We start from the raw sequence: 13,059 nt of genomic DNA, 5'->3' as shown, positions 1-13,059 counted from the left end.
AGGCACAATCCAAACATTGAAGAAAGTAAACAATTGAATTTGATTGATCAATCTTAAGCAGAGAAATATCAATCGCTTGACTTCATCAAATTTCACAAAAAACATTGCTATTGTTTGCCATTATTTATGAAAATGAACAAGAAGTACATGCTAGACTCAATGCTCAACCATGCAGGCTTTGCATCTAATATATAGCGGAAGCCAGGCCATGGAATTTAATGATCTAGCTGTTCACTTATTTAAAAGAAACCATGATGTTACACTAATATCGTTGAAAGCTTGTACTTTCATCAGTTGGAAAATAAACAACAATGAGACCAATCTGCTGTGCTAATGCACATTCATTAAATACTAAAAGCCAAGTATTGCTTTTCTTTTCGGATAAATCAGCATGTAATAGCGGCCAAAGACCTTGCTTTCACGGGAATTTTTACTTTGAGGATGGAATTGACTGTTGCCATTCTCTAAAATATTCTTACAAGCACTCAAAAAAGAAACTTGAGGATCACCTTCCCAAAATGACAGAGCAAGGAACTTGAAGAGGCTAAATCAGTAAATTACAGTTTTGTAAAACAAATTACATTTTATTCAAAAGTATTCTTCAGCAAGTTCTACTCACAAGATTCTACAAATAAGTAACATCTCAAAATGCAGAGGCAGATGCTCATTCATAAAATGTAAGGGTGATTACCTCTGCAATGACCTTTGCTCACAACAGAAATTTTACAACCTGGGCAGCTTATGATACAATAACACCTTTGGCGTATGTACATGGAGGTGTTCCAATGATTTGTGAGACAATTGCAACAAAATAAGGATAGGATCCTTGCTCAATTACACTCCAAAGAAATTTGATCTTCCCATGAAATTTTCCTCTTTCCCGCTTTTGTTGTGGCAAATACATTTGGGCCATTTCTGAAAACAGCAACCCTCGGAGCACTAACCAGTCCAATGTTGTCATTGACTCCCTCCCACTTGACAGTCTCGTCAGAACCAATTACCTTGTGTGGCTCCCAGAACATAGGAACTTCTGTTGTATCCAACAATTTCTGCAATTAGCAATATGAAAATCAGATATAACTTCTATTGCATCCATCAATTTCTGCAATATGATTTTCAGATCATTTATGTAGAAAAACATTTCTGCAATGAGTGTCTTCAAACCATACAAAACTTTACGACAAAAACTTAAATTCTTAGGACACAAAGAAGCGCCTGGTGCAACTGCTTGTGAAGAAGATTTTCTGGTATAGGCGATAGAGGAATCACAATTAACATCCATGGAAGAAGACTCTTTTACTTTGGAGTCAATAGAAGAGTACTTCAGCATTTTTAGTCTCTGTCTCAAGAACCTGTGATAACAACAGAGCAACAATCACGATAAGATAAGAAAGCCAGCTCTGGTTTAATTATTATACAATATATGTTACAACTAATAAATAACATTTGCACAAGGAAGCTTAGCTTTGGTTTATTCATGGATATAATCCAACTAATTTGTATGAGAATAGAACCCTAAGTCTATTTTCCTTTTGCAATACAATATGACTGATATGTGCAAGAAAAGAACCCTAGCTATGGTGAGAAAAGAACCCTGACTCTCTTTTCCTTTGGAATACGATATGACTGATATGTGCAAGAAAAAAACCCTAGCTATGGTTTAATTGGGAGTACGAGTCTATGAGAGTAGTACCTTAGCTTTGATAATAGACAATATTTCCATAGTCGGTGATTGTAAACAAAAGGGTGTTTCTGAATTAAGTTATGTAGAAATCTTTGGTATCGGTATCAACGTTTTGGATCATTTCTGGATTATTCTGAATAGAAATTATGGTATCAACATTTTGGATCATTTCTGGACTAAGCAGTGTAGAAGTTTTGGCTTCAACATTTCAGCTTATTTCTGGATTAAGCTGAAAAGAATTTTTTGGAATCGATGTTTCGAGCCACTTTTTATCTACGCTATGTCGAAATTGTTGGCATCTAAAAAGCTTAATCCATAGGCACTCTTAGAATTCCAACCCCTAGATTTGGATAATTTGGGTATGTAATCCAAATAATTTGTACGAGAAAAGAACCCTACTTCTGGTTTAATTGAGAATACGATATAACTGATTTATTTGAGGAAAAAAAAAAAACCCTCGCTCTAGATTTTAGAGACTACATAACTAAATTGTATGATGGATTTTTACACAGTTCCACAAAAGCAATCGTCAAAATCACGAGAAATCTTCGAAACGAGGGTTTGGGTACTTCTAACCTGACTTCTGCTAGCAGGGATGTCTTTCTCGTCTTGGCTGTCTGCAGCTGATCCTTCAGTGAAACGTAGTCCTGTGATAACAAGTTATAGAAAACAACCGCCCCATTAATGAATCGCGGGTCTAAAACAGGGTCACCGAATACTACAACCAAAATTTTAAAAACGAGGGTTTGAAAAACCTTACATCTTGAAGTAGACGATAATCCTGCATGAGGCTCGCATGCTTGTCGTCCATGTTACTGCGAGGCGGAAGGTTGGAGGCCGCTCTCTTTCTGGACATCTTAAATCACACCACAAAGAATCTGGCTGAACAAGGGCCAATTGAAACCTCGGAGATGAAAAGCAAGGGATCGACCCGAGATCGAAACCCACTGCAAGATATATGTAGTGTGAGCCAGCGGGTTAAGAAACTAAACAAGGGGTAGATGTGGTGCAATGAAATGAACAGTAAAAACAACAAGAGACAGAGGGCAGACCGGCAGGAGTAGGTGGATAAGTGTGAAAGTGGATTTGAAGATGCCATTGGATTTGGTTATGTAATGAAATGGGTGTGGCCCGTGGGCCGTGGGAAGGATTTTAATGTGAAAAGGGACTGAATTGAATAATTCGCTAACTGATGATTCTTCTGCTGTGGTAGTGTGTGTGATCCTCTGTGTCACCTCACCCAACGTGATCTGCTTTCTCCACGAAAGGGATATCAATTTTTCTTCAACAGTTTTTTCCAGTATAATAATAATTATTATAGAAAACTGCTATGGTACTCTCCTGTTTTCACTCTGCCATTATAAAAAATTTGAAAAGCAGACTAAGTCTGAAGTCACTTCCTCAGAGTCTATATTTTCGTACCAGCCACATGAATGTTTTAAGGCTTAAAAAATAATTACAATGTGAATTAGTACACCATTTTAGGAGTTCGGGTTACTGCTGAATTGATACCCTAGTTACAGGAGCAATACCCAATTCCACATGTTTAAAATTAGGGTGTTGGTACCCCAGTCTGAAAGTTCAGAGTCCAGACAGTTTCTTTCATGCGTTTCTTGTCGTCCTCAGAGAGAGATGAGAATGCTATGGCATCCACTAGATTGAAGGAAAACAAGTTTGAAACATTACGAATCAATTGGACTATTGGTATAAGTAAAGGATCATCAATGTAGGTGGTTTATAGTATAAAAGTTTATCCTAGGTTATTTTTAACGTTTGTATTCTAATGAGTTAATAATAATAACAAGAGTTCTTGTGGAGGTGAAGTCCATGTCTTATGGGATGCGGTATACTATGTAGCTTCAATTTCTTTAACATAATTATATGATTGTTGAAGATTGATTTTTGGTGAGCTTGAAGCGAAAGTAAATAGTAGGATAGTGTTAGAGATAGAGATGCATAGGATGAGAAATCATGTATATTCAAGTTAATTTTATAATGTTGCAATATAAATTCAATTTGCAATTGATAAAAACATAAAATTTTGATACAAAAATAGAGCAAAATTTACAATTTGTTTTTATGGCTCATCACTAAATAGCTATTTCCTTCCTAGTAGAAGGATAATCTTAACACCATAGTAACTACAATCAACATTGTAATTTTAAATATTAATTATTTTGTTTTGTTTATAAAACCTTCTTAACATTGTGTTCTCTATTTTCATCTTGATGACGAATTGTGTTACATATGATTTTTAAAAATTATTACAAACTATTTCCTTTTGTTGGAAATCTAATTGAAAAGCTCATTGTTGAAGATCAAAGAGGGAGATTGTTGCAAAGAAGGAAGATTGTTGTTTTCAATCATTGTTTTGTCATTGATGTCAAACTTGTTATTTGTAGGAATGACATTTGCTTATAAGATCCAAGTACTATCACTTAGTTGATTGATGAAGAGGATTTGATCAATAAGAGCACCTAAGAGAAAAGGTTGAGTTATGATGTTGTAATGAAGTGCAAGGATCAGTTAAGACAATGGTCAAATGATGTATTGATAACATATTCAAAGATACAGAGGTTGGTAACACTTAGAAAGATTGGAGGAAAAAGTTGTAACAAGGTTGACTGCAAAGCTTAAACTAAGATCATTAGTGGGTGCCAAGCAAGTTAGTTGAAGCCGAGCAAATTCTCAGTTGGAGCTGAGTAACAGGAAATTCTAGTATGTGCTGAGTGATCTTCAGGTGCCGAGTGAAGTTCAGGTGCCAAGCATTAGAAAAATCTTAGTTAGTGCTGAGTGATCTTTAGGTGCCGAGCATCAGGAAAAACACAATTGATGCCAAGTAATATAGCATGTGCCAAGCACCAGTATTTCAATAGTGTCGAGCTGCTGCATTATTTCAAATGACGAAGATTCACCAAATCTGAGCCGACAAAGTGGTTACCTTGAATTTTGTGAACTAGTTGGAAGATAAGGATGATGAGCTAGTGGCACAGAATTCTATGTAAATCATTTTTGGGCGAATTTAAGAGGATTATTCAAGAAGTTTCTAGAGGAAACAAAATATAGGTTAGATGCAATGAATCCTACCTAATCCATACGAATTGAAATTAAAAAATGGAAGAATTGAGCAGGAAAAGGAACTCCAAGACTTCTATTTTAGGAGTCATATACCAAGAAGCAAATGTTGCTAATGATGTTGCTGCCAAAAAGCCAAATTGTAAAGTAGTTAAAAAGGTGTCAAGGAGAAGACTTCTAGAAGAAGGAAGAGCACAAAGGCTCTGCTTCTACAAGTGGTCAAGAAGAGATGACTACACTGGTACATTGAGCATGGAGACTCAAGGAGACTAAGCTTGAAAGCTGGGCAAGCTGTCAAGAGTAGTAGAGATTGAAGGCCAGACAATGGTATGAGCTGAGAAGTGATTTGAGATCTATAAGTTAAGTTGTATTATGCAATTAGGTCAAAATCCCTAATTGTTACTCTCTAGCAATTCTATCAATTAGGATAGAAGGAAATTCCTATGGACTTAGGTTGGCCTAACAGCCATTTGTAAATCCTTTAACAGGGTGGTATTCCAAGTGAATGTTCTAAAGTTTTCTAACAAGGCCCACTTCTAACAAGGTGGTTAAATCCTCTAACAAGGTCACATTTAATAGTGTGTTGTAAGCCTTTAACAAGGCACGCCTTTCACAGGGCATCACTTCAGAAAAGTGAGAATTGAGTAGCATGTTACTGGTGGTTTTTCCCAAATTGGGTTTTCACGTAAATCATTGTATTATGTGTTGATTTCTTATGTGTTATGCTTGCATGTTGATTTACAATAACTTGTTGGTTAGAAAAGTTAAAGCTTGGATGAATGAATGATTGAATGGGCTCACTATACTTAGTGAAAAGTTTGAATAGGACATTTGGACCTTGAAAAATCGATTCGCCCCTCCCCCCCCCCTTCTTAATTATTCTAAAGCATTTCTAACAATTGGTATCAAAGTCATCTTCTAATTTAGTTTCAAGGTACTAGAAGCAGGAAGATCAAGATGTCCAAGAGAGAAGTTCCCAAGCTCAACAAAGACAACTTTGTTGCATGGAAGAGTCTGATGAAATAGCACCTTGGATCAATAGCTGACTATGCACAAATCTCAATTGGAACAGAACATGTGAATCCAACAGGACCTCTTATTGCAGATGATTTGAATAAAAAGAAGCATAATCAAGCAATACTGGAAATTGCCTCTGCACTTAATTATGCTAAATATGACGACATCAAAGATTGTGACATTGCATTCAAGATGTGGAGAGTGTAGTGCCTCTCCCATTTGACTTTTGTTAGTCATCCTGATGGATGCAACCCTGCTAATCTTTTGTTGTGATGGATCATGATTGTGACCTTGAGTGGTCTACACCGTTGAGGTGTTTGGATTTATGTTTTTGTATCAGTTGTTTTGATTATGCTTTTGACTGATCTTTGAAATTATGATGTGATTTTTGGTTCACTGAGGTTTGTGCCAGTGGTTACCAGGATCGATGTGGTATCATGAGGTTGTTCCGTGATTACCCTGAGATGTGTGCAGAGATTGCACTATGTTCTTTTACCATGCTACACTGGACTGGGTTCCTGTAGCAATGGTTAGTCATGTTTATGGCTGTGTTTGCTTATGTGTTTTAAATGCCTTTTTAATGTAGAGTAATCAATCATTATTAAATACTTAAGTAATTAGAATGGATTTTTCTTGTTGGATTATTTGGTTATGTGTTGCGGACATTTACCTTGTTTTATTTTGATCTGAGAGATATCTGTTCTTATGTGATGTTTTACATTTGAGATGACCTGAGGGTCAAATGTTACTCTTTGATTCCAGTATCATAGATATTAGACTACTATGTTGTTCAGTTAATCATATTGCATGATGATGCCATTTTGAGATGACAGTGTGTTTTATGATGATATTTGGTTATCTGGTATTTGCACATACCTCTGATTATGTTATGTGATGGATTTAATACTATGGTTATTTACTTCATTCCTACGTTGTTATGCCTTTTGCGAACGTGAGTGATGTAAATAGATTATTTTAATATAATTAAATAAATGGTTAAATTAGGTGATTTAATGCATTTATTGCTTCGGCTATGTTATTATATGCAATTGCACTTGATCGTGTTGTTTAGTGTGCAGGATTTATATCCTTGGCAGTGGCACATGGAGTTAGTGATTTAGCCATTCATATTTTACCAATGTCGTCCTTGTATGGTCGACGTATCCTTTATTAAAATGTTTAAATTAAACCTTTCGGTGATTATTAAATCTGAACTCATTTGCATTATGTGATTAGACCAGCAAGCGTGTCTGTGCATTTAGAGGTTCGCATTGTCGTGAAAGTTATTAAGGAGATTTATGTGTTTTTGGGTTTTCGGGCTTTTTAATTGATTTATTTTAATTTTTGGCAGCTTTACCATAGATGAATTCCTATTTATAGGAATAGCCTGTTTTCATTTGCGTCAATTCGGGGTTTAACTAGATTGGCTGGTTAAATGCCCTAATCGATTATTCACCCAAAAAGTGAATAAATATCCAAAGAGGAATTTAATTCCTCACTTCTCACTTTCAAGTTGAAAAGTTGGAGAGTAAAACCCAAAATCCTCTTCATGAGGATTTACTATTTTGTTCGTTGTGGGAGCTATAGGCGTGGGATCGTTGCGAGGTTGGGCTCATTGGATCCAGCTCGGAGAAACCTTCAAATGTAATGCCTATCCCAGAGATCCTTGGAAACAAGGATTCAAATCAAGCCAAGATATTTTTTTTTTTTACAAGTATGAATGCACAAGACAACATCATACAGGGATCACAAAGATCGCAACGGAAGACTTCAACACAATCCCGGCAACCAACGAATCTCCGAATGCCACTACCCAATTGACACACCCAAAAAAAAGCCAACAACCACCACAACAAGATGAGGGCATAAGAAATGACCACTTATCAACAAAACACCAAGCTGGGGTAAAATGCAGAATCCCGAAATTTGGCTAAGCCTGAAATCTTGAAGCCCTAAAAATTGGCTAAGTCTGGATTTCTGAAGCCCTGAAATTTCTTAGAATCCATAACTTATCTCTGAGAGGTCTGAAACCTATCTCAAACGATTTTTCGCATATATTAAAATATATCTTAAGTATAAGAAATTAAATACGATATATTTTAAACCCCAAGAGACTAAAACAGAAACATGAAAACTCAATTTCAAGAGAAACCGATAGAATTCAAAATGCAACAGCATACGGTCGAAGAACGCCCAAAAGGGTATCCAAAACCACTCTCAAAAAGATCGGATCACGAAGAAAAGTGCCCGCTGATGGCACGTGCAGGTTTTTCACAAAAACCGTGTGACACTTTTTACTAAGGGAGGGCGACACTTCTCCTTAAGGCGTACGACACTCTTCCAATGTCATACGACATATCTCAAGAAGGCGTGCGACACTTCACAGTGTCGTACGACATAGTTTGTATGGGTGTGTGATACATTTTTATGTCACACAATGCTGACAAAATGTCCCCACAGAAACACGAAAACACTCCTAGAAGCATAAAGGACCAAAAAGAGAGCAAAGAACCTCTACACCAAGGAGTATCGGATCCACAAAGGCTGGAGGAATGAACACTCGAGTGCAAGAAAAACACAAAATGAAGAACATCAAATCATCTAAACTACAACAGCAAAGAACACACTGAATATAAACATCGCAGAGAACAAAAGAAACATCGCAATGTACATAAATACATCTCAGGAACAAAACAACCAAACTAAGTACGCGGTTCCTCCCAACCGTCAATAGCATCATAAGACCATCTTGGATCCTAGCCATCCCCCGCGCATAACATCCCAAGCCACCAACCAAATCGTCGATACTGTCGTAATAGGAACGTCACTACTAAAAACATGCAACAATAACATCATAAGAAAATCTAACATGCTAGTGATAATGCATAAGATAATCCTACAGTAGATAACATCACCTATCACATGCTAAACAACAATAAGCAACAGATATACTACTAAATCAAATAACATCATCTAATCATATGCTAAACATCATGATAAGGGAATGCGTCAAGTAAGCTAACATCATCTAAACATGATATACAAGCATCCCAATGAAAGCATAAATCACAAAAAAACATACTTCGAAACCTGAAGTACCAAGTGAAGACATCCAGCAACAGTCGCACTAGGACAAAAGATCATCTCTGTACACCGATCCCTAGCAGTGGTGAAGGTAGCTACGCCTCCCAACCACGTGGCACCCATAGGTCCACACCCACCATGCTGATGGAGATAATGATCCAACCACAAACACACATAAAACACAACATCCATGGCTAACACTCGCGCCAGACAGTATGATGGCTGCAACCAAGAACCTAAGACAATGCAAGGAGTACAGGTCCTGGTCAGACACTCAATAGGCTACTATGTAGGGACTAGCATCATGGAGAGTTGTTTGGCATCGAAAAGCCCAAGCTTGGATCATGCATTTCAACTCCTCAACGGAGGCCCTCGTACACACATTTTATTATCTTAAGTTTTATTACCAGTCACACATTTTCTTTAATTATCACTTATTTAAAACTTCCTCTGCCAACCCTATGGGACTAAGGTCACCAGGCTGCGAGATAGAAGCCCCCTCCATATGCTACCCTACCCTACCCATGCTCATCCTACGACAAGTGCCCATGGGCATGCATACTCCCATCCCAACCCCAATGATCATAACTTTCGAAAGTACCACGGAAGATCGAGCCTTGCAAGTCACTCGATAAATGTACGCGGACGTACTCATGTGTGGCGCACCACCATCATGAAGATCATAACAAAAGGATAGGAATGAGAACACAATGCAAAGAAAACACCCAACTGAAAGCAACACGGGAAGGACAGATTCTACACGAATCCCAAAGCCAATAAAATCACACATCATGAAATCACTCAACCGGCCTCAATTCGAGAGTATGGATTCTACACGAATCCCAATGATGTAACAAGACCAAACATCGTGAACTCACTCAACCGGCCTCAATCCAAGAGTATGGATTCTACACGAATCCTAGCGTTCACAAAACAAAAGCAAAGGTCCAACAAAAACCATAACAAGTATAAAATCACTCAACCGAACACGTCGAGAGTATGGATGCAACATGCATCCCAATGCAACATAAAAGTGCAAAAGTGGTCTGACTGATATCCAAATGGATCATCAAGGCCCACGACCCACATTGTGCCAAGAAAACTTGAGAAAATAGGGCGACATGCAAAACGAGGTAAAAACTTCAAAAATTTGGAAAATTTTAAAATTAAAACCCATTTGGCCTTTGGGTTCAAAAACTCCAAAAATCAAAAAATAAATGGAATCGAACACCGTATGCAAAAACGGCCAGCATAATAGCATAAAATTCCAAACCCTCATCCCAAAAAATAGGAAAATGTTCATACCCACCCAACCGAGTAGAACTAGCATACAGAAACGGAGGGGAACACTAGTTCTTAGCCTCCAAACAAACGGCTATCAAAAATAGAAGTAGAAACGGAGCAAAAACAATAAAACGGGAAAGCCCTACCTCACAGCCAAAAGGGCAAAACGGGAATCTGAACCATAAAATAAATATCTCGCAGAAGTAGCTGAAAATCGTGGTAATCCAAGGTTTCCCCGAGTTGGATCCAACGAGCCCAACCTCGCGATGATCCCATGACCGTAGCTCCCACAACGAACAAAACAGTAAATCTTCATGAAGAGTATTTTGGGTTTTACTCTCCAACTTTCCAATTTGAAAGTGAGAAGTGAAGAATTAAATTCCTCTTTGGATATTTATTCACTTTTCGGGTGAATAATCGATTAGGGCATTTAACCAACCAATCTAGTTAAACCCTGAATCGACTCAAACGAAACCAGGCTATTCCTATAAATAGGAATTCATCTATGGCAAAGCTGCCAAAAATTAAAATAAATCAATTAAAAAGCCCAAAAACCCAAAAACACATAAATCTCTTTAATAACTTTCGCAACAATGCGAACCTCTAAATGCACAGACATGCTTACTAGTCTACTCACATAATGCAAATGAGTTCGGATTTAATAATCACCGAAAGGTTTAATTTAAACATTTTAATAAAGAATACGTCGACCATACAAGGACGACATTGGTAAAATATGAATGGTTGAATCACTAACTCCATGTGCCACTACCAGGGATATAAATCCTACACACTAAACAACACGATCAAGTGCAATTGCATATAATAAAATAGCCGAAGCAATAAATGCATTAAATCACCTAATTTAACCATTTATTTAATTATATTAAAATAATCTATTTACATCACTCACGTTCGCAAAAAGCATAACAACGTAGGAATGAAGTAAATAACCATAGCATTAAATCCATCACATAACATAATCAGAGGTATGTCCAAATACCAGATAACCAGATATCATCATAAAACACACTGTCATCTCAAAATGGCATCATTATGCAATATGATTAACTGAACAACATAGTAGTCTAATATCTATGATACTGGAATCAAAGAGTAACATTTGACCCTCAGGTCATCTCAAATGTAAAACATCACATAAGAATAGATATCTCTCAGATCAAAATAAAACAAGGTAAATGTCCGCAGCACATAACCAAATAATCCAACAAGAACAATCCATTCTAATTACTTAAGAATTTAATAATGATTGATTAATCTACATTAAAAAGGCATTTAAAACACATAAGCAAACACAGTCATAAACATGACTAACCACTGCTACAGGAACCCAGTCCAGTGTAGCATGGTAAAAGATCATAGTGCAATCTCTACACACATCTCAGGGTAATCACGGAACAACCTCATGATACCACATCGATCCTGGTAACCACTGGCACAAACCTCAATGAACCAAAAATCACATCATAATTTCAAAGATCAGTCAAAAGCATAATCAAAGCAATTGATACAGAAACATAAATCTAAACACCTCAACGGTGTAGACCACTCAGGGTCACAATCATGATCCATCACAACAAAAGATCAGCAAAGTTGCATCTATCAGGATGACTAACAAAAGTCAAATGGGAGAGGCACTACAGAGAGCCTTATCAAATATCTATGGAGGGGATTAGAATGCCCAAAGAGCAAAGAGAGAAATCCTAAGAGGAAAGTTTGATGACATGAAAATGGAGGAAGGTGAAAATGTTGCTCAATATGCTGCAAGAATGAAAGAAGTGGTAAGTGCAATAAGAAGTCTAGGTGTTCAATTGAAAGAAAAAAATATCATCAACAAATACTTAAGAACTCTGCTCCCTATCTATGCTATTACAGTTTTAGCCATCCAAGATTAGGGTGTGTACAAGGAAACACACTAACCTTTGAAGGAATAGTGGGAAGACTTACTGCATTTGAATTGTCCAATTTTGATAACTACAGACCTAAGAACCTTGAATCTGCTTTCAAGGCCAAGATGACAATAAAAGACACTAGGGAGGAAATATCAAGCAAGAAGAGAAGAAAATGAAAACATGCATCCAGTGATAGCCGCGCAGATGAGGAAGATGTGGAACAATTAGAAGCATTACTGGCTAGAAGATTCTATAGAGGCAAAGGTAAATTCAAGGGTAAGCTCTCTATCATATGTTTCAATTGCAATGAAGTAGGTCATATTTCTGCAAGATGTACACAGAAGAAGAATTAAAAAGAAGGAAAGAAGTATAGAAACAAAAGAGAAGATGACAACAAAGACTACAAGGAGAAAGGAAAAAGATGTTACATTGTTGAAGAAGATTTTGATGAGAATGATGATGAAGTAATCTATGTGGCCATGAAGGATGAATCAGATAAAGATGAAGATGAAGAAACAACATTGGTAACCTGTGTGAACAAGAATGACAACTAGATCATAGACAGTGGATACTCACATCACATGACAGGAGATAAAAGTAAGTTCATTACCTTTACTCAATATGATGGAAATAGTGTTAGATTTGGTAATGATGCTTCATGTCAAATCAAAGAAAAATGCTCTATTAAACTCATAGAGAAAATTTCATGTGATAATGCATACTATGTTGAAGGATTGAACTACAACTTATTGAGTGTATCACAGTTAGGCAATGTAGGTTGCAAAGTTGAATTTGGAAACAAAATTGCTAAGATTTATGACGCTGATGGAAATCTGATAGGAAAAGGTAAACAAACTAGGAGTAATCTATTTTATCTAGATATGAAAGATGCAACATGTCTTGCTGTTAGACTTGATGATGTGTGGTTCTGGCATAAAAGGTTGTATTTATGTTAACTTTGATAATCTTATTAGCATCAGCAAAAAGAACAGAGTTAGAGGG

General features: G+C 36.9%; 1 protein-coding gene across 4 annotated transcripts; it reads right to left on the bottom strand.

The window, feature by feature from the left end:
- Positions 1-563: 563 nt before the first annotated feature.
- LOC149532769 (uncharacterized) lies at positions 564-3,367 on the bottom strand. 4 transcript variants are annotated; one of them, XM_089804091.1, is made up of 4 exons: positions 2,445-3,367; positions 2,261-2,331; positions 1,301-1,352; positions 564-1,049 (listed from the first exon to the last, which is right to left on the bottom strand). In XM_089804091.1, exons 1-4 carry the CDS (start codon positions 2,538-2,540, stop codon positions 831-833), a joined length of 438 nt encoding a protein of 145 aa, XP_089660217.1. In that variant the 5' UTR covers positions 2,541-3,367; the 3' UTR covers positions 564-830. The 4 variants fall into 4 exon arrangements, with proteins under 4 accessions (XP_089660217.1, XP_089660219.1, XP_089660216.1 ...); XM_089804093.1 differs by having other exon boundaries at positions 1,216-1,352; positions 2,445-2,986; XM_089804092.1 differs by having other exon boundaries at positions 869-1,049; positions 1,170-1,352.
- Positions 3,368-13,059: the final 9,692 nt, after the last annotated feature.

This window comes from Cupressus sempervirens, chromosome 10 (assembly GCF_028749045.1).
Source record: "Cupressus sempervirens isolate cs-2001-9-10 chromosome 10, ASM2874904v1, whole genome shotgun sequence".
Lineage (NCBI taxonomy): Eukaryota > Viridiplantae > Streptophyta > Pinopsida > Cupressales > Cupressaceae > Cupressus > Cupressus sempervirens.
Note: the sequence above shows the minus strand (reverse complement) of the source record. Positions and strands in the feature narration are given on the sequence as shown.

Bases quoted from the DNA above. Each gene is read 5' to 3' on its own strand.
- LOC149532769 (XM_089804090.1), bottom strand. From the start codon at position 2,540: ATGTCCAGAAAGAGAGCGGCCTCCAACCTTCCGCCTCGCAGTAACATG. The intron at 2,332-2,444 runs GTAAGGTTTTTC...TTGTTATCACAG, and splicing joins ATTATCGTCTACTTCAAGAT to GACTACGTTTCACTGAAGGA. The intron at 1,353-2,260 runs GTTAGAAGTACC...TTGTTATCACAG, and splicing joins TCCCTGCTAGCAGAAGTCAG to GTTCTTGAGACAGAGACTAA.